This window comes from Electrophorus electricus, chromosome 23 (assembly GCF_041902795.1).
Source record: "Electrophorus electricus isolate QZ-2024a chromosome 23, ASM4190279v1, whole genome shotgun sequence".
NCBI classification, from domain to species: Eukaryota; Metazoa; Chordata; class Actinopteri; order Gymnotiformes; family Gymnotidae; genus Electrophorus; species Electrophorus electricus.
The window spans coordinates 5,150,188-5,175,975 of record NC_137519.1 but is presented as its reverse complement, the minus strand read 5'-3'; the positions used below and the strand labels follow the sequence as shown (position 1 = coordinate 5,175,975).

Below are 25,788 nucleotides of genomic sequence, written 5' to 3'. Positions count from 1 at the left end.
GTGTGTGTGTGTGTGTGTGTGTGTGTGTTTTGAAAGATGCACACGTGTTAGTCTAAGTTTAATGGTCCCTTTATATTAGTTAACCAGTCCTGGGAAAAACCTAGATTGGTAATACTTATGTAAAATGCTTTAAAAGTCGTGGGCATATGGTACCAGTTAGTTAGATTTAGATTTACATCGTCGTTTATGTGTAGGTCAGCAAAGTTTTTTGGCATTTGATCTAGGGCTATAAAGCACTAGGAAAACTAATGTCAGAACAGCTAGGATTACCATTTTAGTTTGTTACCCGATTTCATCATGACAACAGAAAGTGTCTATGAATTCTATAAAGCTTTTAATTAGTGGATTTAAAACTCCATAAGGTTGCGTTTAAGTCATTTTGCAAATTAATAATAATAATTAAAAAACGTTTTCACGTTCGAGCACATAAAATGTAACTGTTTTTCACATTATACCACGAAAAACATCTTCAGTAATATTTTATCTAATTGCAAGCCAGAGCATTTACGCCCTGAGGGGCGTGCGCGCTGCTTGCGTTCTAAGAAACTGCTGTTTCAGCCTCGTGGTGCGAACAGAAAAACAAAGCATGTGGGTCGCCTATGTCACGCGCCGCAGGCGTCCGAGCCTAAATCCTGCGCGCTGAGCCCAGACGCGGAGGTTCGGAAGAAGACCTTGGTGCGGGAGCCGTGATGAGGGGCGTGCAGCGGCCACTGGGAGACACCCTGGCCCGCTTGCGTTACTGAGTCCCGCTGCGAAAACGTATATGGCAGGTTAAAGTTCCACTCTTTAATTTAATGTCTGTTCTTGTCTTTACTTATAACGGTAACTGGCTTTCATAGTTTTTCGCGTTTCTCGTACATTTTATTTAGCCTGCATCTGTATTACACTTTGGAAGTAGGCCTATTTTAACCTTATTGTCACATACCTTTGTTATGTGAACAGGATCATTGATTTAGTTTATTCAATTTAGGAGTTTGTTTTTAAAGGGCTTTTAACTGACTAACACAGTGGATGCAGTGCATTACAGAAATTTGGGTTTTAATTATTGTGTTTTTGTTTTCATGTTGTATTTTATGGTGGTTATAAGCTAAGCTTGAAATCGATCTTTTTGTGTTAGTGGATTTCACAATCAGTTTAATTATTAAACGCTTTAATGTACACTTTGTATTTAGAAAAAAAAGAAAAGAAAAAAAAAGAAAAAAAAGAAAACTAAGACAAATTTGTCAAATTTGTTTTTGGCATATTTTCTGATTGCAAATTTTTTTAATTGGGTGCATGCATTTTAGGCCATTCATAAACCATTATTTAATAGATAGAATATGTCTTGTTGGTGAGACTTAAAATATTACTTATACAAATGTAACTGTTATATCTGTAATTTTGTGCAAAAGCCCATAACCACAATATTATATACTAGTTTATTTTAAACCTCAATACAGCTGTATACTAATTTTATATATATATATATATATATATATATATATATATATATATATATATATATATATATATATATATATATATATATATATATATATGAATGCAAGCAAAGGTCTTGGGGAAAATTATTTTCTACATATAATGCACTATTGCAGATATTAAATGGGGAATCACCATTAATTATTCTAACCCACTTAAGGATAAGGCTTGCTCGTTTACTTTCCCAGTGAGATCTTAAAAAAAAAAAGGTCCATAAAAGGATGTTTTTGATAATGATTTCATCAAACTCATGCCTAGAGATAATCCTGATTGCACTGTGAGCTTGTGATGAAATGCCAGGCCCAGACAATCTGGAGGGATATGTCACACAATGCTGCAATGGTTTTCCAACGCGCAGCAACCAGCAGGTGGGCCATAACAAAATAATGACAGTTGGTCTCTGGGCAACATACGTTTGAGTCTTGTCTGGAACACAAAGTCATCAGGGCGAGGCCTGGCTCTATTCCTCGCTAAGATCAGGGTTTGCATAGAAACAGACAGAGAACTTTGCCCTGTACAAAGACATGGATGATCAAGGTGGCACACGGTTATGCTAAACTAATAATAATACGTTTTATATGGCGCCTTTCACAGACTCAAGGTCACGTTACAGTAACATGAAGTATCAACAGAAGTATCAGGGTGGGGAGATTTCACACCTGGATCCTCTTCCTCTGCTCCCCAGGAGACCAGGGTGGGATCAGGAGGCTTGTGTCGAGACCCTGTCAGTGTGGTAAACTCTGATCAGACCGTGTTGGCTGTGGCACTGGAGTTCTGGGGCCTGTGACTGGTCAAGCTAGATATGGAACATGCATAAGTATATAATACTTTTGGTTTTTTTTTAATGATTTCGTATTCAGTTAGGGTTAGCTAAAGCTGTTGAACTAATGTTACTTTTCATCACAATGCTCACATTGGTATGAATTCTTACGTTGCCAAATAGAATTAATGTCATGCAATCCATTTGGCATTTATATCTGGTTCAAAGCCATAACAAATGAATTTTGATACAAAGATATTTTACTCCAGTAAGAAAGAGTTACTGCGACAGCAAAGATATCAGTGTACCAGGATCAGTGTACCAGGAATCAGAAAGAGTTGAGTTGAATGGGAATTTTGAGAAACTGAAATGGAAAAAAAACATTTAAGCAGTTAGGCTAATAATAATCAGTAATGAATATTTAGACATATTAACATGTTTAACAAGCATGTCTAGAAAAAGATGCATTTCAAATATCCATGTGAAAAAAATATAGACCAAATATAAGTCAAATATTGTTTATGTTCCAAGTTTTCCTTCGCCAAGAGATCAGCCGAATTTTAAATTTGTTGGTTCAGTCCTGTGATTCGAACATACACTTATCTAAGGTCACACACAGTGAAACACTATTCTGTGAACTGTATGGATGTGTGGAGCCATATCTTTAGCATCTCAGGCTCTTGTCTTACTAATTACTACACTAATTCATGTCATGTCTGGGCCAAATTTGATGAAAATCCTCCATATCTTGAGTACAAACAAATGTTAAAAATGTGGGTATCATTATTAAGCATGGGTAGCCTCTGTAAACTAAAAACAAATTGGATATGGCTAAAACCTGAGCACAGGCACTTGAGAATGTCTGCCGAAGTAACTTTGGAAAACACACTCAGATCTAGAAATCCTTTTTATGAAAATTCAAGAACCCCTGTTAATACTAGATTAATGTTCTTTCCTGCAAATGTTGATAGAACTGTTGTCCATTGTTTTCCTGGGATTCTAGTCACTCCCTGACACTGGTCTACAAATGCATCATAGGATGAATGAAAAATCTTGTCAGCTAACTGTAGCCTAATAGGAAGTGTAACGTTTGAGTGTGTTCGAGTCACATTAGAGAGGGACATGGTGTACATTACCGTCATGTGCTTTACTGCACACAGACGATACAGAGGAGCTTTCTGCATCTTTTTCTGGTGTTCTAGAGCGGAACAGCTGCTCTGTCTGTCTCCGCTCTGCTTTAGCTATAAAATCACTGTGATGAATGCTCTATATCACCCCAAGAACAGCCTTCACTTTCTTGAAGTTTTTTTTTTTTCCTGTTTGTAAATGTTCTCAGCATTTGCGCTATGAATGCCATTGTACTGTGTGTGCTCTTACTCTGTTTAATCCTCCTACTGTAGGGCACATGGTAAAGGTTCCACTCGATATGACCAGATTTAGCTGTATTGAAGTCGTCATTATTACCCGTTTCTACTTTTTAGTGTGTAAGGCGAGTTATGCTGAAGATTGTTATTTGTAGAGGTCGGTTAAGGTTTATGTTATTTTTGAAATAATCCCATGTGAAAATCTAGCTGCCTATAAAACCCCCGTGAAGACGATGTCTGCAGTGTGGTGTCATTGATAGATTACAATCAGAGCAACCCAGTATAAATGCCGGGAGTATTCTTTCACATTCCTATGTCTCATGCATCATGGTGTCTTCTAGACAGCACTGTATCTATTAGCACTCAGGCTACATGCTGACCACCCTCAATGGCTCCGCTCAATGACAAAAGGGTGATCTTTGAAGTGTTTGCGGTACAGCAGACACGGCCAGGGTGTTTGTGGATCCTTGGGCCCTGCCTCTTGCCCAAACAACGGATTATTACCAGCTTGTTTAGCGCCGGTAGCGACACGTTAACTTTACGATCTGGAAATGGTCCTGTAAGTCCATATCATAGCCCTAGTAGCCTCCGACACCATAGCACTCAGGCGTTAATCCCCCACTAAGAGATTCGGTTGCACAAATTCACGTTTGAAAAAAACAAAACAAAACTGCACATCCAGTACCAGGCCCCCCCGTCACAAGCACAACAGGAGTTAGTAAAATTGTCGTATTTTTGCTCCTGGATTGAAATCAATCATGAAATCTAACAGTGTCATTGGCAATTTAAGCGACTATTTAAGTCCAGTCCTGAAGTCAAAATGTTAGAAAACATAAAAAAACTTGCAGTCACTTTGATTCTCTTTGAACGACTGGGGGAATTTAAAACATCCCATATGTGAACACCCCTGCTGGTCCCCACTAGGCAAGCAAGCAGACTTTTCCCTTTATCTAAACATCATGTGCTTTTGTGCCAGAAGGGTATGAGTGAGGAGAAGGTTGGACAACATCAGGGGTTCTGTCCGTGTTTTGATTGATAGTAGCGTGTGGCACATTTAGATAGTATGCGAGCGCATTAATCAGTAAGAGAGGAACAGGCAGGCCCAGACAAACAGGCACTGGTGCGATGTTTGCCATGTTCCCCTCTCCATCAAGAGCATGCTTTAGGATTAGATTCTATGAAGCTATGTGCTCTGCTATATACCCTCAAACATTTGTCTTCGAACATACAAAGGCTAGTTTTTGATCAGCATTTTGGTTTTCCAAGTTTTTTGTTGTTTATTTTATTTGCAATGTTTTGGATTTTAGGTATTTCTATTGTTGGATTATTTGCATTTTCACTACTCTTTGATTCTGTTATTGGTTTCTCCAAATGTATTATTTTAGTAGTGGTTGTCAAAAGCCTCATCATGGTATGTACTGTCAAATATGCAAAATAGCTACCTGTGTTCAACAAATGAATGCACAGAAGATATACATCTTGTACAGAAGATGGATATCTCAAAGATTCATATGTGAGAGTTCTATAGTTATGAAAACAAAACAGACAAGAGTCAAAGAGTGCACCGTTTAGTTGGGAGATTGAGTACCTGCTTCATATGTATGCTTTGTTCCTTCACATCATTCCTTACACTTTGATTGACTTTGATACTTCTGTCTTTCTGCAGTGCTGGTTCAACCGATAAGCTTGACAACAAGACACTTCCTGTGGGTGGAGCTTTGAGCGGGGTGGGTCAGAACCTGCTGCTAAGTCCAGCGGGTCTGCAGCTGGCTCATCTCCAGGCTCAACTCACCCTGCAGCGTCTCAAACTCGCCCAGACCAGCAGCACCGCCGCTGCCGCAACTGTCCTCAATCAGGTCCTGTCCAATGTGGCCATGTCCCAGCCATTGTTTAACCAGCTCAGGGGCCCCACTATGGCCCCGGCTCACGGAAGAAGCTTCCCTCCTGCACCCATAACCTTCCCCCCTCCCACTCCCGTCCTGGGCACCCTGGTGGGAGGTGGGTTCGCCCACAACCACGCAGGGATCAGGCCGAATCAATATGGAGGAGGCGGGACCCCAAACCAGAGCGCCAACCTGCACGCTGAATACGGGAAAAATTCCGTCCCATATCAGGCAGATGCTGACCGGCGTGCGCAGTTTGGGTTTCCGGGTGGGACGGGAACCAAAGTCGGAGATGCGGTGCAGTTCGGAGGAGCCGTGGCACCACCCAAAAACAGCACCCAGAGAGACTACCAGAGAGACTTCTACACCTCCGAGGGACAGCAGGGGGGCTTTGGGGGGGGCAGTGGGGAGCAGATCAAGGAGTCCAACCACAAAGAGCAGTGGAAACCCCCAACCAGCTTTCCTTTCTCAGGTAAAGTGGACATGGGTGCCGGGGCCACGGGCAGTGCCTGGACCCCAGCCGCACACGCGTTCATTGGCCCAAGAGCAGAACTGTACAACCCTGAGGAGCCTACTGGAGACCCCAAGTTTGGCACGAGGGGCAGCCTGGCCTTCAGCACCGCTGGAGGGCTGCAACAAGGGTTCATGGGATACCAGCAGCAGCAGAAGAATGAAGAGGGGGTGGGAATGACCCTAAAAGCACACCAGTTTAACGACTACCATGGAGTGACACCTTCACACCTGCCGCACCAGTGCACCATCTGTGAGAAGAAAGTTTACAACTTGAAGGTGAGTGAGACTGATTGGCTAAGTTGGATAAGTGGATAATAGATTGGATAAGTGTTTGGATATATGACTGACTGGGTGGGTGGGCGGTAAACAAATGAGCCATGCGCTTTCCTTCAGTCCCGGTTATGAACCTCGTCACTCCTCCTGCACTCTAAAAGTGAATCACGTCCCATGTCTCAGTGTGTTTAACCCTCACAACCATTTCTTTGGCAAAGCTCCACTGGCACCAACTGCGGTAAAAGCAAGATGGGCCTCTTATTTTGATGATTATGATAATAATCATTTATAAAATGCCTTTCTTACACCTAAGGTCCTTTAACAGAAGCATCATTTTAAAAAATGTTGCATTGGGAAGCGTAGTCCTGCAGAGCTGCCGAGTTGATCCCAGCGCCTGTTGTTCTCAGGCTAGGCTGACAGGCTGGACAGCTGCGGTGCCGTGGAGGGCTGGAAGGCTGGACGTGGGCTTTAGGGGCAGCGCAGACATCGCTGTGGCTCTCTGCCACTCTCGTCACTCAGCCGTTCTGAGCTCCAGCCCTCGCTCTCTCTGTGGGTTGGGCTCACTTTAACTGGCCCAACTGTGGAATCTCACACTTGGGAAGGAAGACTAAGGGGAAGCTCAGTGTTGACTGATGAGGTGTGTGCGTGTGTGTCCGTGGGTGCCTGTGTATGTGTGTGTGCACTCTGTGTGCACGTGCATTGTGTGTGTGGTGTTTTCAGGACTGGGACCAGCACGTGAAAGGCAAGTTACACCTTCAGAACTGCTCACTGTACGCTGAGGGGTGAGTAAAAGATGCTGTGATTCACTTTTTGTGCCTAGTGAGCCTAATGGTTGCCGAGGGTTAGGTGTTTTCTGTGGCAGTTGTGCAATATCTTTAAAGCCCTCGAATGAAATTAGAGCAAACCTGTCTGAGTCCCAGAGATGAATCAGTCAACTGCCTTGGCATTGCTTTGATTACTTCATCAGAGAAGCCAGTCTCCTTATTAAAAGAGAGGCGAATGTTCGTGCTCCGTTTGCAACGGTAATGACCCGAATTCGAGCCGGGTCATAAGATACGGCTGTCCGGACTGTAATGGGACTTGGGCTTCTAAAAGCAGTTCCCCCTTTCCACCCAGGCTGACACCAGGAGCTTTGCACTTTCCCACAGTGTCTGAAGGATGCAGCAGCGCGCCAGCAACTAGCGCCATGGCGTACGCGGCCGCCACCAGCCAAGGTAAGCTGAACCATGAGACTAGCTGGGCAAGGAGGGAGCTGTGGGGGAGGAATAGAGTAGATGGGCGAGGGGCAGGGCTGGGGGCATGTGGCACGGCAGCTATGAGGTTAGATTTTGAGACAAGAGTCTATTTTTAGGGCTAGTGTACGGGTCACGCTGTGTGGGTAAACTCGGTGGGAATCGCTCCGCAGCATTTTAATGCCATCGCCGGTGCCGCTTGCGTCCCAGGAAACGGCCTTTGACTAATTCACCAGTTGTGCAGCGGTGTTTTGTTTCTAAGTTTGGAGCTGGGAGGTCACACAGAAGTGTATGTGTGTGTGGGGGGAGCAGGAGGGCCCGTTGGGTGGGCAGTCTCAGCCGTGGTGGGCTGGGGGACACAGGCAGCTTCTGGTGGAGTACAAAACCCATGAGAGTACAAAAACCCTGTGGAACAGCTACTACATGGACTCCACAGCTGACCATGTTCCGCATATTCCAGGACTTTCTGCAATATTCCGCAACAGAAGCTGTATGGTGATGTCGTTCTAATGTTTTTTTACTGGTTTTTTTTTTTTGTTTTGTTCACATCTGTGACATTTGTTTATTTTGTTTAACAGATGCTTCAGCAGGAGGGGCCCCTTACGTACCAGCTGCAGCTATGAAGTCATTTCCTCTCACAGGGGTCGGCTTTACCTCCCACCAGACAGGGGCAAAGGTCAGAGTCTCTTACACTCACTCGCTTGTCCAATGGTTATTCACACTGAAATAATTAATGATGGCTGGGTGGACACAAAGATTTAATAGGTTGTATTTAAATTGACTAACTAAATGATTTCGAATTGTTGATGCGATTTTGGGTGGGTGTGGCTAGCTTCAGAGTCTAGTTCTAGCTTTTGTTCTGAGGATGTCTGCAGTCTTAACTCACACCTCCATAAGCTTGGAGAGCAGAGGTGAGAGATCTGCTTTACTGTGCTGCCTCGCTGACTGACAAATTACTGACTGCTTATTACTGTCATCTAATAGTAATTGCGGATGGCTTTAGTGGAGTCAGTGATTAGTGTCTGCAGACACAGTGAATAGTCCCAGCTCATCACCAGCACAGCATGTTTCTGCGTTTAATGTTTAATATGTAAAGTTTGGTCAGAAAGAGTGTTAATTTATTGTAGATTCATTTGAAAACATAAATAACATTAGCACAGTGAAGGTGCGTGAGTGGTGTTCCATGAAATAATTGAAGAGTACTGTTGCAGTTATGAGAGAGTCTTAAGGTGACTAGCTTTGGTCAGCAGTAATGTACCGCTAAGACTGCAGTAGATGTGAGTCTGTCTCTAAGCTGGAACAGGGTGCAGATGTCTTTAAGACAACTGCACCATCAGGTTTTATTCATGCCGAACTCATCCAAAGTTTTGTGTCATTTCTCTGTGATCTTTTTTTTAGAATTTGACAAATGGCTTCTGACAGCTTTCCCAAGGAATATGCTATAGCTCAGTATAGCTCATTTTTATAAGAAAAATGCCCCCTTCTCATCTGTAAGTGTGTTGTCTCTGATTGCTGATGTTCAGGGCTAAGGAAATGTAGGCCATACTAAGTCCTTTGTTTTATTGCTTTGTAGTCAAAGCAAAGAGCAAACACACAGGACAAATGTTCAGTCACGGCTTGAAGCTTCCAACTGTAAGCAAAGTCATGATTATTCTCTCCTGTGCATTTCACCCTGCTTCTTTCAATGTCCTCCCAACAACATTAATACCTTATGTATCAAATCTGCTCCAAATGCTAGAATTCACACTTATAATACTGATGAATAATAAGAAAAGTTTGTGGATAATTATGACAGAATATAGATTAATACACATTCATTCTACAGATTAATATGCATTTCTTATACAGATTAATACACATTTGAGTAATGCTGTCAGCCGTGTTAAAATTTCCACCAATTGAAGACAAAATATTTAGATAGACTCAAGTAACATTGAATAAACAAATAAATAAAAAAATGATAAATAAATAAAACAGTGGCAAAATTCTATAATTATTAAATACATTTAAGGCAAAAATGCAATAAAATGCTTCTTCCAGTATAAAAATGATGCAAAACTTGGTTAAGCATAGCGAAAGCCTTGTGTTTGATTATTCTTTTTTGATATCTTTCACCTTGTTTTGGGATTATACTGGCTTGACTAGCATCTGTGGAACCAGACAAAAAGAATCAATCCCTGTGGAGTTGCTAGTGGAGTATGCTGTTATTTTACTGTATTATCTGTGTTGTTCAGCTGATCTGCAAACTCCTGTACACTCATAGGAGAGCTTTGGTTTGCTATGGTGAAATTTGCTTGGATTTGCATCTCAATCATTATCTATTTGTACCGTATTTGACATGCAATACACCCTTGACCTATAATTGGTTAAAATAAGTTTAGGTTCACCCACCCACTTATCATAATGGAGGAATAAATATGTAAATAAATAAATGTATAAACAAAGAAATGCAGACATAAATAAAATATTTCTTTTATTTTTACTTTGTATTTGTTTTCTATTCATTTATTTATGTGACTATATTCAACATTTATTTATTTAAATAGCTACTCATTTTTGACACTTTTTAAAAATCTATTTGTTTTTATACTTTTGTCTGCCATGACATATTTGATTTAGACCTAGACCTAAAATGCATTTTAGGTTCAGTATAACTTTGACATAATACAAACAAACAAACAAAAAAATCTAAATCTAATTCATGAAAACCATGCCTTTTATGTTAATGTCATCATATACAGACAGCTCAGCATATAGTGTGCACGATTATTTTCACCTGGACGAGTTTGAGTTGTTTAAGTTGTTTTGGGTTCACCAGAAATCTCGCAGCTCCCCTCCAGATTCGTGTACAAATGTTTCCCATCAACATGCAACTAAAACGAAGGAGACGGCTGCAGTCCATCGGTGTTTGTTCACGATTTTAAAATTGTGAAAAATCACCAACTGTATCGCTTTTGAATCCAGTAAAAAACTGAAAAACAGGCCAGCACATGTTCCCTTTCACCTCAGTTGCCAGAAATCAGGTTTTTATTATTTTTGTCAGAAATGTTTTTAATGTTGAAATTAACCAAGGGTGTTAAGATGGGGGGTGGTATTTTATAAATGTTCCCAAAAGGAGCGGGGTATTTTAAGGGTGTTATATTCTCTGATGGCTGACTGAATTAAACACATTCGGTGGCATGACGAAGCTGAGGTCTGGGCCTCCCTCGCCTTCCCGTCTCTTTACGGGCCCTGGTGTGTCGTGTGAGCGGGTATTTGGCTGAGGTTTGGGGGCTTTGTTGGCGGCGCGGGTAACAGGTGCAGAAGTGCATTTGCCCAACATTACACCCAAGAGACAAAGAAAGGAGACAAGTCTCCCAGCGCAACAGACAGCTCTAAAACGCACAGTCACTTGAAAGCCAGAAAATAGCTGGAAATCTCCCAGGAGATTTTCAGGAAATGTCTGGAAAATATTAGTGGAACGATAGAATTTTGTGAATTTTGGACACCTCCCATCTGATGGTTTAGAAGAGCAAGACTTTTGTTTATATATTCAGTCTGCATTTATCCTTCAGACATGCTGACATATGTTAGGACATCACAGGCTACTTGTTGTGGGATTGTATTAATTTAAATTTAAAATGCATAGATAGTGAGCCTACTAGCTATCTTATTTTTCAAACTCTATATATCCATTCTGACCTTATTGACTGTTGGCAGTTTGACTAATGTGTTTCATCTAAAGGTAATTTATGAAGGCTGTATTCTGTGTTCTGATTATATTCTGTCTATATTATGTCTGTATTCTTGGTTTTTTATATGAACATAGTACAGAATATATTTCTTAATAATTCTCATTATATAATAATAATTCTCAGTTCTTTTCAATTCCCATTAATGGCCAGGAAATTTGCATCCAATGAACAAAGTGAACCTGTGTGCCAAGATGTGGCTTTTATGTGCTTTTGGCGCACACATGGTGGTTAACATACACAGCTGGTCCGAGATGGCTCTCCATGTTTGGGTTATACCCAAGAAGGTGATGACAGTTTCTCTCAAGATAAGCTATGAGCTCCACTGTGTCCGTGCCTGACGAGTGAGCACGTGTATGTTCAGATCTGTTTCAGCTGAGGCAGAGATTCACACTCTCCTGTGTTGCGTATGTACGGGTAGGGAACATTTGTAGATCATGCTTTCTTGCTTTTATGTGTTTTATATATATATATATATATATATATATATATATATATATATATATATATATATATATATATATAGTGGTACTCATCTGCTTTAATAGCCACTTTGAAAGCCAGAAGTCTCGAAGGAAATTTTCAGGAAATGTCTGAAAGATTTCAGTTGTCATTTTTTTTCTTTAGAAAGATTCAATAGACATTGGCAAACAAGAACAGTCAAAATCTTTTTTCTATGACTGTTAGATACATACATTGTAGATTTATCAGATTCATGTGTGGTTGCTCAAATTGGCCTGCCATTTATCCTGGGAAAAAAGGCTTTAACCCCCAGGACAGAGCAGGCTTTAACCCACAGGGACATAGCAGGCTTTAACCCACAGGGACAGAGCAGGCTTTAACCCACAGGGACATAGCAGGCTTTAACCCACAGGGACAGAGCAGGCTTTAACCCACAGGGACAGAGCAGGCTTTAACCCCGAGGACGGAGCAGGCACATACAAAGCTCCGGCAGGGCTCACTGGCTCACTGGGGGGCGTCGTGCCATAATAGTCCAGCAGTGAGGTGCGGGGGGGGGGGGGGGGGGGGGGGGGTGGAGGCACTGTTGTCACTGTCACCGTCATGTGGTTACCATGTCCCCCGCATCACGGCCTGCACATCGGCATGTGCAGGACAGATCGCTTTTCACGTATGGAATGGTGGAATATTGTTTGGGATTAGAGTTCTTATGGCACAACCTTGTTTTGAATTCTGCAACAGTGATCTCATCCTCTGTGCCACCTTTCAGGTGTCATTTACAACAGTTGCCAGGCAACCAGTGTTGCTTTAGGTGGGCAAAAGGGGTGATGGAGAAAAGTGTAGACTTTAACTAAAAAACATTATTGCTATTCTTTTTGGGCTTGGTTATTTTCAAGTGTTGTCTCATCAGAGGTGTAAACATGGTGGTCAGATGCTAATGATAGCAACCATAAAGAACACCTGTCAGCTGACTGCAGTTTAGCTTCTGGTTTGGCAGTATGAGCTGTGGTACCCAGATACAGAACGAGAACCCCATTATCCTCAGTGAGAAATTGAATATTCCAGATTCATTTTCAGTTGCATGTACTTTGTATATCACACACTCTCAGCGCAGACATACAGGACACATGAGCTCAGATGTACAAGATACGAATACCACAGTGACAGTTTACCAGACTTTTGATTAAGCCTCATCTTGGACTGAAAAAAAAAAGCAAAACACTGGGGGATTCTCCATTGAAAAAATTATCTTTTTTTAGTCTGTGACGAGGCTTACCTTGTTCCCCCTGGCATGCTAAATCCGGGAGCATCACCTTTCCTGTGGGAAGGTTCGGACAGTTCGGAGGCCGGGAGTCGAGTTGCTGTCCCGGGAGTGGTCTTTGGATCTTGGCAAGGGGAGAAGAGGGGAATCTGTCAACCCCCAACACCATGATGGCACACCCTGTGTTCAGCAATTGCACTCCCCCATGGGATACATTCCCACTTCTGACTGGATAAACAAACAGGTGTTAGGAGGGCACAGACATCACCTCATACTCTGCCCCTGCTGGACACGGCGGGGTCAGGCATGGCTCACTGGGGCTCAGGCCAGGTTAACGTGCTGCAAACACGGATCTGATAGCAGCAATGAGACTTGGAATGACATCGTGTCCTGACTGCGAAGGGAGCTGTTTAGATATCAGCATGACACCCAAAAAAGATGTCTGTAAAATGACTTTGGAAGATTAGATTCAGGAATTGGGGGAAATTTGGGAATGCTTATACCTGATGAGTCTTTATAGGAACTGATAAAGATTGTTAAAGCCCAATAGACTTAACTTTAGCATGGACTCAGTTATTTTTTAGGGGATATGAGCCCTCCTGTCCTCGAGTCACAATAAGTTCTACTTACCCAAACCTTCAGTTGAAAACAGATCTTTTTAAAAACTGCAGGAACAAACTATATAATTTTCTATATTGTAACAGTAATTTTACTAAAATCAACAAAGTCAAGGTTTTTCCTGCATAGAGAATTATGCTGTGGTCGCGTCCGTCAAAATGTCGTGTCACCTTAAGCTCTCGTCAAAACTCTCACTCGTGTTGATGAAAACGTTATTCTGTAACACGCGTTGAGCTCGTTCGCGCAGCCTTAAAAACAGACTCAACGGGTGAACTGTGGTAATGGAGCTATTAGCAAAACTTAAAAGTGGTTTTGCTTCATTTATTCAGTAATATTTCGCGTAATAGTATGCTTGCTTTAATCGATAAAATAAACCGTGTTACTAATGACAAAATCAGAAAACGTTCATGAATATATAGAAAACTGCTGTTAATACCGATATGTTTAAATAATGGGAAACACGGCCATAAAACCTTTCGTGAACTTTCAGTTTCAGTTTTAGCGCTGATTTCTTTTCAGAGAATGCGCCTACCTATTTTGTTAAAGGGAATGCGAATTTCAGGGACAGCTGAATTGAATGCAACACTCGTCTGCATTGTCTCCTTCACTTTTCAAAGCAAAATTACCCTCATGAAAAATTGTACTTCATGTTACTATCGAGATCCGATAAATTTGTTTGCTATATTGTACATAAACGAAAACAGTATCTTATATTTAAGTTGATTTTAAATGACTTTGCTCCTTGTTAAGCGTGTAAATTAACACATCCGTTTTGTTTTATTTATATTTGAACAGAGCACTTAACATAAAACAATACAAAAACGCTTTATCGTGATAATTGTCATTTTCTCCAGTCATACACTCCTAAAACCCCTGCTTGTAAAAAGTGCTTGAGCCAGGTGTGTGCATGTGCCACCTCCGTCTCGTACATACGCAGTTTCTGGTGATCTGTGGAGGCAGACCCCTGAAGCAGTTACTTTGACATGGTTTTATCTATTACACACTGTTAATTGTGTTAGGCGTGTCCAGCATTTTGACTGGTACTCTATGTCTGACTGATAGATAGGCACATAGATAGTAGTGTTTTCTGTCCTTTCCCGGAACCATGCTGTTGAGTACCTTAGAAGCCGTGTTGGACTTTTTTACGAGTCACCCGATAAGCCAATAGGTAACTCCTCTCTTCAATAATATACTAAGGCCCCGACCCTCAAAGCAGGCTGCCAGGAACATGTAAAGGTCTGGACAATAGCCCAAACACGTTTTATTAGCCTAGAACACAGGCCGGCCGTTCAAAGCGTTTTGTTCACTTTTGAACCAAGGGCATAAACAAGGGTCTCGTGGTCTCTATTTCTGTTACTGTCTATGGTATGTGAGCAAGACGCGACCTTTACGATGGCGAGCAAACGCTCGGCGCTGGCACCGGAGCCACTAATAGAATTATCACCGTTCCGTGTCTGAAACCGTTAGCCATCGACCGGCAGCTAATGTACGTCTAAACCCACTTGACCCCTCCCCCAAGCGGTCAGCCGCACATGGATTAGCATCGAGCTAAAGAAGACCTATCGCAGCAGCACTCGTGGGTGCAAGCAGCACAGTACCCGCGGAAAGTCTTAAGGCGCCCGAGATAAGTATGTTTGAAGCAGCTTGTCAGGACAGGAAGCGTGTTTATTCTCCCGCACTTTCGGCTTTGCCCGTTCGTCTTTCCACTGTCCAAGCGAGCTCACAGAGGTTCATCAGTGTGGGGGCGGGGCTTCACGTTTTACCTGTTGCTGCGTGTTTCAGTTTATTATGCTGAAAGTTGTTTTTTGTTGTTGTTTTTTTGGGTTTTTTTGTTTTGTTTTTTTACATCGTGAGGAGACGTTTGGGAACCAAACATGTATTCTTCAAGCCAGGTCTCCATATAACAATGTTTTGGAAATTTTGCACCGTGTAGTAAATGACAGATGCTGTCACTAAGGTTTCTTTGTGTTTACCTGGGTATGATGTTGTATAAACTGTCCTGGGACTGTTGGAAGTAGCAGTATGAAACACATTTAGATACACCACTGACAATTAAACTAGGAATCACAAGATTCTTCCTGCCTTTCTGGTCTGGTGCTCTTGAGTGTTTGAAGTAAGCTTGTGGGGGGTTGAGTTTGTGGGGCTGTGCTGAATTTACTAGGTGTAAATTGCACTTTAAACACTAACCTTGCCCTTTGACCCTAGAGTCACATGTGCTCGCACATGTTGCTGCCAGTCAAGCTGTAACACTTTCTGATCCACAACGAGGTTCAATTCTCACTTACTGCAATATTCACTCTTCTATAACTCTTGCCCGTTTACGAGCAAAATATTCTCCATCCAAAAATGATTAATAACAAAATATTCTCTATCTAAACGACATACAAAAATTCTGCTCAAGTGGCTTTCCAGCTCTGAATTCAGAATCGTGCTCAGTAGTGAAAGGGTGCAGACGTGCAGATGGAGCTGAATTTTTTAGAGCACATCTAATAACTAATGTGAGCGTGGAGGAGATCATGTCTGCTCTATTAATGGCCCCTGCTGCCACATTTGACAGCGCTCCATGACTGATTGTGTCTCAGCTCTGGATGACTAATATTGTTGCCTATTCCCACCCTCCCCTGGTCTCTTCCCTCATACATGTGGTGTGGTTCTCAGTGCCAGTAGGGGGCACAGAAGAGAGTGGCAGCAACTGGCTGTAGCCGAATGTACATAAGGAAAAGCTTCATAATAACAACTTCATTCATTTGGCATCTTTCATGCATGTTAATGTACTGTAAAGGTTGGTGTCATCTTCACACAGCATAGGTAAGAGTAAGCTTTAAAAGTGAATTAAAAAATAATACATAAATAATTAAAATAATAATAACTAATAATGATTATCAAATTAACAACTAATTCATTATCCTAATAATTACACATACCCAAAGTATGGTCAGTGACTCAGTTATATCTTTACAGCCAAAAATATCATAGTGCATCACTGTCTAAATTAGAGCATGAGTATAATATTACACAACAACCACTCACTCATCCAGAGTCCTACAATTCAGATCTGACATTATAGCCAATCACAAAACAGAGACCTGACTCTAACAAACCAATCATAAGGCAGTACCCAGCTGTCAAATATAGTGTCCAAATCTAATGTTACATACAACAACCAGTCACACCATCAGCTCCTAACTCTTGGCTTCTAATGTTACCACCAAACACAAGGTGTCGCCCTACTATACGACTATAAGGAACTACAGAGTCAATAATTTCACAGAACTGCCATAGCTACACCCTACACCCTGGTGAAGCAATTACATAGTAACTCTGATACATCAGGGAAAAAGCCAGAAGTAAATCTAATAATTTAACAAGATTAATTTCTGGATTTAGCTATGGGTTCCAAGAGTTTTGACGATGGTAAGACACTAACACTGTGGTTTTGCTTCTCCAGTCCAAGGACTTTTTACAGTGGGTCTGTGTGAGCAAAGCTGGTCGTTTCCCAGTATGTGTTTTGTCCTTGAGTGCTTATAACCATGTTGCTCTTTGTCTCTCCGCCCTCCTGAAGTTCCCGCCACGCCAGTTGTATCCCGGGCGCGTCGTTCACATCTGCAACCTTCCGGAGGGCAGCTGTACAGAGAACGACGTCATCAACCTGGGCCTGCCCTTCGGCAAGGTCACCAACTACATCCTCATGCGCTCCACCCATCAGGTACGGCAAAACTCCACCCCAGAGACTAAACCCAGGCTCAGCTGCCGTGGGTGTGTTAATGGGACCTGTCCCTCAGGCCTTTCTGGAGATGGCGTATGTGGAGGGTGCCCAGGCCATGGTGCAGTACTACCAGCTTCAGCCAGCCACCATCAACGACCAGAAACTCCTCATCCGCATGTCCAAGAGATACAAGGAGCTGCAGCTCAAGGTGCTCACCCTAAATACGACACAAGCGCGCAAATAGTTGTTTTACTTCACATTTAATTACATGAGTTCTACTGAATTGTGCCCGCTCAGTTTTATTCAGTACATCTCAGATGTAGTGTAGAACAGCAGTGCCCTGTGTTGGTCGTGGAGATCTACTGGCCTGCAGAGTTCAGCTCCAGCCCCAGTCTAACCTGTCTGATCCAGCAGCATCTAAATGTCACGGCCAGGTGTGTTGGAACTCTGCCAGGCTATAGATCTCCAGGACCAGATCTCCAGAAGCACCTGCTGACATTCTGCACATAGTGGGTAAAGTTTTGCTCAAGTCCACGTACGTTCAAATAACAAGTGATAATTCCCCACATTCCTGCGTCTGAGCAGAAGCCTGGTAAGGATGTGGACTCTATCATCCAGGACATCAACTCCCAGAGAGAGAGAGAGGAGCAGCAGGAAATGGATCGGTAAGGGGCACTGTGTCAGCACGCACCGTAAATGTGTGCTCTGTAAAAGTGTCCTCTGTAAATGTTTCCACTGTAAAAGTGTGTGCGGTAGAAGTGTCCTCTGTAAATTATGTGTCCAGTGTAAATGTGTCCACTGTAAACATGTGCGAGGTAAATGTGTCTGCTCTAAATGTGTCCGCTAAAAACTCCCCAGATTAAAGGGTTTTGAATAACCTACAGTAAACAGATTTGTAACCTTGAAGTTGTTGTGTGTCTGTGTGTGTGTGTGTGTGTGTGTGTGTGTGTGTGTAGGTACATGCCAGAGAGAGCACGCTCACGTAGTCCGATCAGCCGCTCTCTCAGTCCGCGTTCCCATAGCCCGAGCTTCACCTCCTGCAGTTCCACCCACAGCCCCCAGGGGGGTCCCTGTCGGACAGACTGGATCAACGGCCTGGGTGCACGCCGTGGCTCCTGGGACTGGACATCCCACGCGTGGCGGGAGGAGGACCCGCACGACAGAGACGACTGGCGCAACGAGGAGCAGGAGCGGCCCAACGGCCGGCTCACCGAGCGCAGGAAGGCCTACCTGAAACCCTCGGAGCGGGGCAGCCCGCGTTTGTGTCCGGCCGACGAGCGCGGCAGGGACCGCTTCTCCCGCTGCAGCCCGCAGGGGCCCTCCTTCTCCTCCTACCACTCCGCCGAAGACTTCTACAAGAAGGTTGAGAAGCCTCCCCGGGCACCCCAGCACCAGAAGCAGGAGGGTAGGTCCTGGTGGAGGAACGGTAGTGACCACCACAGGGCCCGGCACCCAGAGACCGAGCCACCTGAGGAGCGGGGACACAGCAAGAGGACAAGCAGGAGACAGGAGAGGGAGGACAGGGAGACTGAGGAGAACGTAAGCAATAAATATGTGTTTAGCCACACCCACACCGCATGTCCAGCTTTTTTCCATAATAGTGTTGATTTGACATGCAGTTACAGCTCCCCAAAAAAGCTGGATGCATATATAGTCTGAGACATTGATGAAAATTGGAGAAAAAAACAACAAAAATTACTTTCGTTTCATTTTCACAAAAAATGTTTGTGTGTTTAGAGGTTATTTTTACCCTACAGCTACAAAATGCCAAGCCAGAAAGGGGAAACAGCTGCCAACTAATGTGAAAAGATAAAACGTGTCAAAAAAAAGTCTGAGCTAAGCATGTGTGTGTGCATGCGTGTGTTCCACAGAAAGAAGCGACTGAACATCAAGCCAGAGCAAGATCAGCATCGCCTCACAGTAGCAGACCCTCCGAGCCCACAGAGCAAGACAGAGAGAGTGAGGTAACTTGCACTGTCCAGACCTGGCAAAGTACCCTGAACATCTGAACTCGCTCTGTGCCATCTACTACAGCTACTGCAGTTGAGAACTATCTTTATAATAACCATTCATTCATTACACTCTGCTGGTGGATTATCATTAGCGTAACCAGTTTGCACACTGCTGATGAAGTAGCTTTAGCATAACCTGTTTAATTATTGACTGCTGGTGAATTAGTGTTAGCATGACCAGTTTAATTATAACCAGTCTAATAACTCACTACTAGGTCAACCAGGTCATTAACTGTGGTCTGGATAGATTATAGTTGACTTATAAATTCTAAAGGCTACAGTGTGAATCTGAAATCCGATGTCTACACTGAAAAAAAAAATCCTAACCAATAAAAAGTTTATTAAAATGCTTTTAGGCTGTCGGTTGCTTCAGATTTGAGGCTCTCAGCTACTTCGGTTTAAGCAATAGGTGAGAACTCTTCTCTCTTTTGTAGAAGCGAAGCGCTGTGTTGTCTTGGTTTTCCCCAGTTGCTGATCCTGCTCAGATGTTTTCAGAAGTCTGCCATCAGACTTGCCATGGCCAGATCCTTCCTCTCATGGTAACTGGCGTAACCTGAACTTAGGTAGTGCCACAGCAATGAGAAGAGCATCTTTAATTTCAAAAATACATGCAAACCTTGTTTTGATTGTCTGAAATAAATGAACCATATAACAAGACCATATAACAAAAAACATGATTGACATGAAAAAAACATTATACATTATAACAAGGAGATATATATACCAAAGACCTGGGAATTTGAGAGTCCTGCCTAGTATCTTAGTTGTTCCCAGGATTACACTCTTCTGGACCGAGATCTCGGATGATGTTCCTGGGATCTGTTGGAGCCATTCTGTTGGGGGTCACAGCCCCTAGTGCTCAAATTACCACGGGAACCACAATTGCCTTCACCCCCCACATCTTTTCTTTTCATCTCTTCCTTCAGCCCTTGGTATTTCTTGAGCTTTTTGTGTTCCTTGTTCCTGATGTTGCTATCACTCAGGATTGCCACATCTATCACTTCAGCTTTCTGCTGTTTGTCCACCACTACTATGTCCAGTTGGTTAGCCATTACCATCTTGTCTGTGTGTATCTGGAAGTCCCACAGGATCTTACCGTCTTGCATCCTGCTGTTATGTGCTGGATGGTCTCAGGGGCATCTTTGCACAGCCTGCATCTTGGGTCCTAACATAGTGTGGTAGATCCCAGCCTCTACTGATCTTGTATTTAACGCTTGTTCCTGTGCTGCCATGATTAGTGCCTCTGTGCTGTCTTTTAATCCAGCCTTTTTCCAGCCATTGGTAGGATTTCTTGATTATCAGCCATGTCAGGGCCTGTCCAGTTGTTTAGGCTTGATACCCTCTGATTACTGGATCCTGTTCAGGGAGGTTGCTGTTGTCAGCTCTCAGGTTCTCCCACATGCCTTTCCAGTATTGTTCAGTCTCTGGGCTGGGGATCATCTGGGTTCTGTTGTCCCACACACTACCTCTGCGTTCCCCAGGTAGAGGACTGGGCAAGTGGGGACGAAACGGAGGGCGAGTGCTGGTACCCCAAGAGCATGGAGGAGCTGGTGACAGTTGACGAGGTTGGGGGAGAGGAGGACTCCATCATCGAACCCGATCTCCCTGAGCTGCAGGAGGAGGACCCAGCTGAGGTGCGTGCAGCAAGCCCAGAGCCCAGTACTGAAGCCCCTGCTGCAGGGGAGCAAACTCAGGAGGCCCCTGCTCTGGGGACAGAGATCCAGGAGGTTCCTGCACCTGAAAAAGAGATCCAGGAGGACCCTGCACCACCTCCGGTGGCCAGTCTGGAGGAGGAGGTGCCCGGGACTAGTCAGCCCGGGTCAGGAGAAACTTCGCCCAGCGATGGGGCACCTGATGTGCCTTGCCCCCAGCTCCTCCTGTTCCCAAACCAAGAGTTTAAGACGACGCAGGAGACGGTCTGCTCCGTAGAGACACACACAGTCGGAGCCACATCGGACAGCCTGACTGACCACGGAGGTGTGTGTGAGAGAGAGAAGGCTGCAGGGGTACATGTAGCCACTGAGGCGAGGCCAGCAGAAACAGAAATGAAGGAGACCCAGCAGACAGCAGACAACCAGAGGAGAGGCACACACACACACACAAAATGCGGTAGGTGTGACATAATCATTTGTAATAATAACACTGTAATAATGTACAGTAAAAGTCAATTTGTCAGTGTTACTTTCTTCTGTGTACCAGACGTGCACGACCCTCTACCTGCTCCTTCACCCCAGAGGATTGATATCGAGGCTCCCTCACCAACGCGTGAGCAGGAGCGCATCATCAGTGAATACAGCATCCCGTTAGGTGACTATCCATCTCTCTCACTCTGACCTCTCCATTAAAGGTACAGTGAGGACCTTTTAGAGAGGGATTCTCCATTAAAGGTACAGTGAGGACTTTTTAGAGAGGGATTCTCCATTAAAGATACAGTGAGGACCTTTTAGAGAGGGATTTGCTTGTTCAGCAATTCAGGTTGCCACAGCTTTATTACAATCTGTTTTTTTCATACATTGGTTCTGTTTTAATAACAGTAAAATGAGTAGCGTTAGTGGTTCATTTACATGCAGTTTATCCCTAAATGAAATACTGGCCTCAGGCTTCACTACCATTTTACTCGCACCTTTTTTTACTGTGGGTAAAGGAGAGAAGAAGATGACAGTCTTCATAGCCAGCTGTTAGTTCATTTCCAGAAATGCTTCATGGAATATAATTGCTCTGAAGCACTTAAATGTGCATCTGGTTATAGCAGTTAATTAGCAGCAGTACAGCCTGGTTGACTAAGTAAGGCAATTCAAAGGCATGATTGTGTTTGAGTAAAGTCAGCTGATCAGATTCGACTGTGTGGGAAACCGTACACCGCCGGCACATCCTGGGGACTGGGAGAGCTCCGTCAGCTGCACGTACTGGGTTTGCTGCAGCCCGTAGTTCTAGCTATACCTCTTCTTCTCTCTTTCTGTTGCCTTCTATCTCTCTAGCTTCTCACTCTCTTTTTTCTCCATTTCAATTTCTATCTCACTTTATTTCTTATTTCCTCCATTTTCTCTCTCTTTCACTCTCTCTCTCTCTCTTCCTCTGTCTCTCTCGCGCTTTCTCTCACTCTCGCTATCTCGCTCGCGTCACTGTGGCACTTGCTGTGTGGTTTTAGGTTCAGAGGTGTGAACAGGTCCCCAGAGACCAGAGCCTGTGCTCTCATTCTTCAGGGCTCAGAGGGCTGACTCTCAGACACACAGTTAAAGACATACATAGACGTGCAGTGGCTTCAGTAAGGTAGACAGAGTTTAGTGAGTTTCACATCCCGGCATGGACATAACTTCGCTTTGAAAAGAGACAAGGGTGCAGAGCAGGTGTTACATTTAATTCAGCTGCCTCTCAAATTTGCATTTGCTTTTGAGAAAGTGGTGTAGACACTGTTCACTTTGTTCTGATTTGCTGTAATAAGGATAAATCCCCCAGGGTCTTCCATATGGCTGTTACTCAGTGCAACCTGTTTGCTTCCCAAAATGTCCAGCTACTTCTGTCCATTCCGTGTGGACAGAATGTTTTAACACAGACAAAAACTAACAGCAATCAAAAAATGAATATTAGCTGATGAGATGTGTGTTTTAAAGTGTTTGCCTGAGACTGGAACAGGTCAAGGACTGATTTAAGATCAGTGTGCAGGAGTTCATTCCCTCCCCATCCTAAGTGCTATTAGCAGTGCCCTTATCCGAGGGCAGCGTGAGGGTGTGAGCTGGGCTTCACCCATGTGTTCTGTGTCCCAGGTGTGGAGTTCATCGTCCCCAGGACAGGTTTCTACTGTAAACTCTGCAGTCTCTTCTACACCAGCGAGGAGACAGCCAAGACCACACACTGCCGGAGCACGGTGCACTACAGGAATCTACAGGTACACACACACACACACACACACACACACACACACACACACACACACACACACACACACACACAGATATAACGACCTCCTTGAGTTCAATGCAGCAGTAGGTCAGACCACAGCAACAAACCCATTTTGAACATAATGGCTACCTAGAGCGTGCGGTGGACCCTGAGTAACCCATTATGGGGTTCCTGTAAAGTCCTGTAATATCCTGTAATGCACGATGAGCAACGAGCACTTTCACGCGAACGGGATCCAGAGGGCGCCATGCCAATGGTCTGTGGAAGGCGGACGTGTGATCAACCCTATCGTGCACGCTTCTCCACATGAGCATACGCATGTATAGTGGGAGACAGGCTGATAAAAACCAACAGTGCTATGCAATAATTCCACGAGCAACCGTGTGGAGAGAGAGCTCATTACCCCCCCACCCCTCCCCCCATCTCATCACATTACCACCACACCATGCTGGAATTATTTATGTCACGCAAAGGTTGCTGAGAGCCCTCCTGCCAAAAAGGGAGAAACGAGTATTATTTATGAGACCACACGTTCCTCTGGTGCCGGAGCCAAGACAGGGCAAGTGGGAACAATATCACCCCCTGCTGGACTGGTAGAGATTGGTAGGGTGGAATGACCGCTGTGAGCTGCCAGCTACAGACTCGTGTGAGCTTATCTGCCCTAAACCAAAGTGTCCAACCTCCGTGTGTCATGGTTTAGAGCAGTCCTCATGCCTTCCCAGACGGTCCACACCTTTTCCCCAACCTTGCTACCGGTACACCTGTAGCTGGTGTTCAACTCGCAGTAAACCTTTAGCTGGTGTTCAGTGTTCTTAACAGCTGCGGCTGGTGTGTTGGAGAGAGCAGAGTATGTAAGCAGTGCAGAGCGAGAGCAGAGCATATTAAAACTTCTTATGAAGAACACTGGTACAGTGAGGTTATCACTACCACAAGGGATTTGTTGTGGAATCTAAAAAGACATGTGTCTCGAAAAACATGACATAGTTTTCCATCTAGAGGGACCTACACAATGCACAGTGGGCTAAACAAAATTATTGGTTTTTTTTATTAAAATAATTTGAGATGAAAACATTTTGCAGCCTGAATTTCCTTCAGTCCAATAAAAACTTGGATGGAGTGAAAATGTAGAAAATGATGGGTTATGAGGACTGGTTGGAGAAACAAGAGAAGTAGAGTAAACGTGTTCAACATAGGTCTGATACCTATTGAGACAGGACCTGCATATATCTCATAGGTCTGATACCTTTGGAAACAGAACTCATATATATCTCATAGGTCTGATACCTTTGGAGACAGGACCAGTATATATCTCAGTTCTGAAACCTATGGAGACAGAACCTGTATATATCTCATAGGTCTGATACCTACGGAAACAGGACCTGTATATATCTCATAGGTCTGATCATTTTGGAGACAGAACCCGTATATATCTCATAGGTCTGATACCTTTGGAGACAGGACCAGTGTATATCTCAGTTCTGATACCTATGGAGACAGAACCTGCATATATCTCATAGGTCTGATACCTACAGAGACAGGACCTGGTTATATATCTCATAGGACTGATACCTACGGAGACAGGACCTGCATATATCTCATAGGTCTGATACCTACAGAGACAGGACCTGCATATATCTCATAGGTCTGATACCTACAGAGACAGGACCTGCATATATCTCATAGGTCTGATACCTACAGAGACAGGACCTGCATATATCTCATAGGTCTGATACCTAGACAAGACCTGTATTTACTCTTGCTGACTTTTGTTGTTGTTGTTGTTTTGCTTTATTCCAAACTGTTCCAGGAACTGCCCACCCACTTTGTACATAAAACTGTTACATTGCATTGTAGCAGTGCGATGTGTGTGTGCGCGCGTGTGTGTGTGTGTGTGTGTGTGTGTGTGTGTGTGTGTGGTCTAAGAAATGTCTATATCTGTGTGAAAAATAGAAAACATAAAAAGGTGCCCAATCCTCAACCATCAGGCCTGGGTCAGGATTGTGTTTCCCATTCCAAATCCACCTCACACCTTTTCCACACCCACCCACACACACCAATGCACACACCCCCATACACGATGTGCATGCAGGAAGGGGAGATTACTTGGGACAGGCAGCTGTGGGGGCCCTTGGGACAGGCAGCTGTGGGGGCCCTTGGGACAGGCAGCTGTGGGGGCCCTCGGGACAGGCAGCTGTGGGGGCCCTTGGGACAGGCAGCTGTGCTGTCTGTCAGAGACGCGCACTACAGCTCAGCACGGGACAGCTGAGTCCCCGCAACACAATCACACAGGCTTTAACAGGACTGTGGGCTGAAGCACATGGGGAGAGGAGAGGGAGAACAGGTAGAGAGAGAGAAGATAGAGAGAATGATGAGGAGAAAGAAGAAGAGGAGAGAGAGAGAGAGAGAGAGAGAGAGAGAGAGAGAGAGAGACGGGGTAAAAAGAGAAAAACGCTGGGGGGGAGGGCGTGAGAGAGAGGGAGAATGAAAGGGAGGGAGAGAAAAAGAGCAGATAATAGCTTCTTCAGAGTATACAGTGCAGAGAGGATGAAAGACCAGCTTGGAGTAAGAGGAGAGACAGAGAGACACGACATGGACAG

General features: G+C 43.9%; 1 protein-coding gene across 3 annotated transcripts in view; it reads left to right on the top strand.

Annotated features, from left to right (window-relative positions):
- rbm20 (RNA binding motif protein 20) overlaps positions 1-25,788 on the top strand; it is a 49,073-nt gene that overhangs the window by 21,278 nt on the left and 2,007 nt on the right. For 2 of the 3 annotated variants that reach the window (XM_027015378.3, XM_081706477.1), the window contains exons 2-13: positions 5,270-6,275; positions 6,993-7,054; positions 7,389-7,486; positions 8,083-8,180; positions 17,136-17,279; positions 17,356-17,487; positions 17,865-17,944; positions 18,236-18,818; positions 19,151-19,243; positions 20,773-21,400; positions 21,491-21,598; positions 23,056-23,177. In XM_027015378.3, coding sequence (XP_026871179.2) covers positions 5,270-6,275; positions 6,993-7,054; positions 7,389-7,486; positions 8,083-8,180; positions 17,136-17,279; positions 17,356-17,487; positions 17,865-17,944; positions 18,236-18,818; positions 19,151-19,243; positions 20,773-21,400; positions 21,491-21,598; positions 23,056-23,177 — 3,154 coding nt within the window. Of the gene's footprint in view, positions 1-2,273; positions 2,297-5,269; positions 6,276-6,992; positions 7,055-7,388; positions 7,487-8,082; positions 8,181-17,135; positions 17,280-17,355; positions 17,488-17,864; positions 17,945-18,235; positions 18,819-19,150; positions 19,244-20,772; positions 21,401-21,490; positions 21,599-23,055; positions 23,178-25,788 lie in introns of those variants that run through there. The other variant, XM_081706478.1, reaches the window with a different exon arrangement.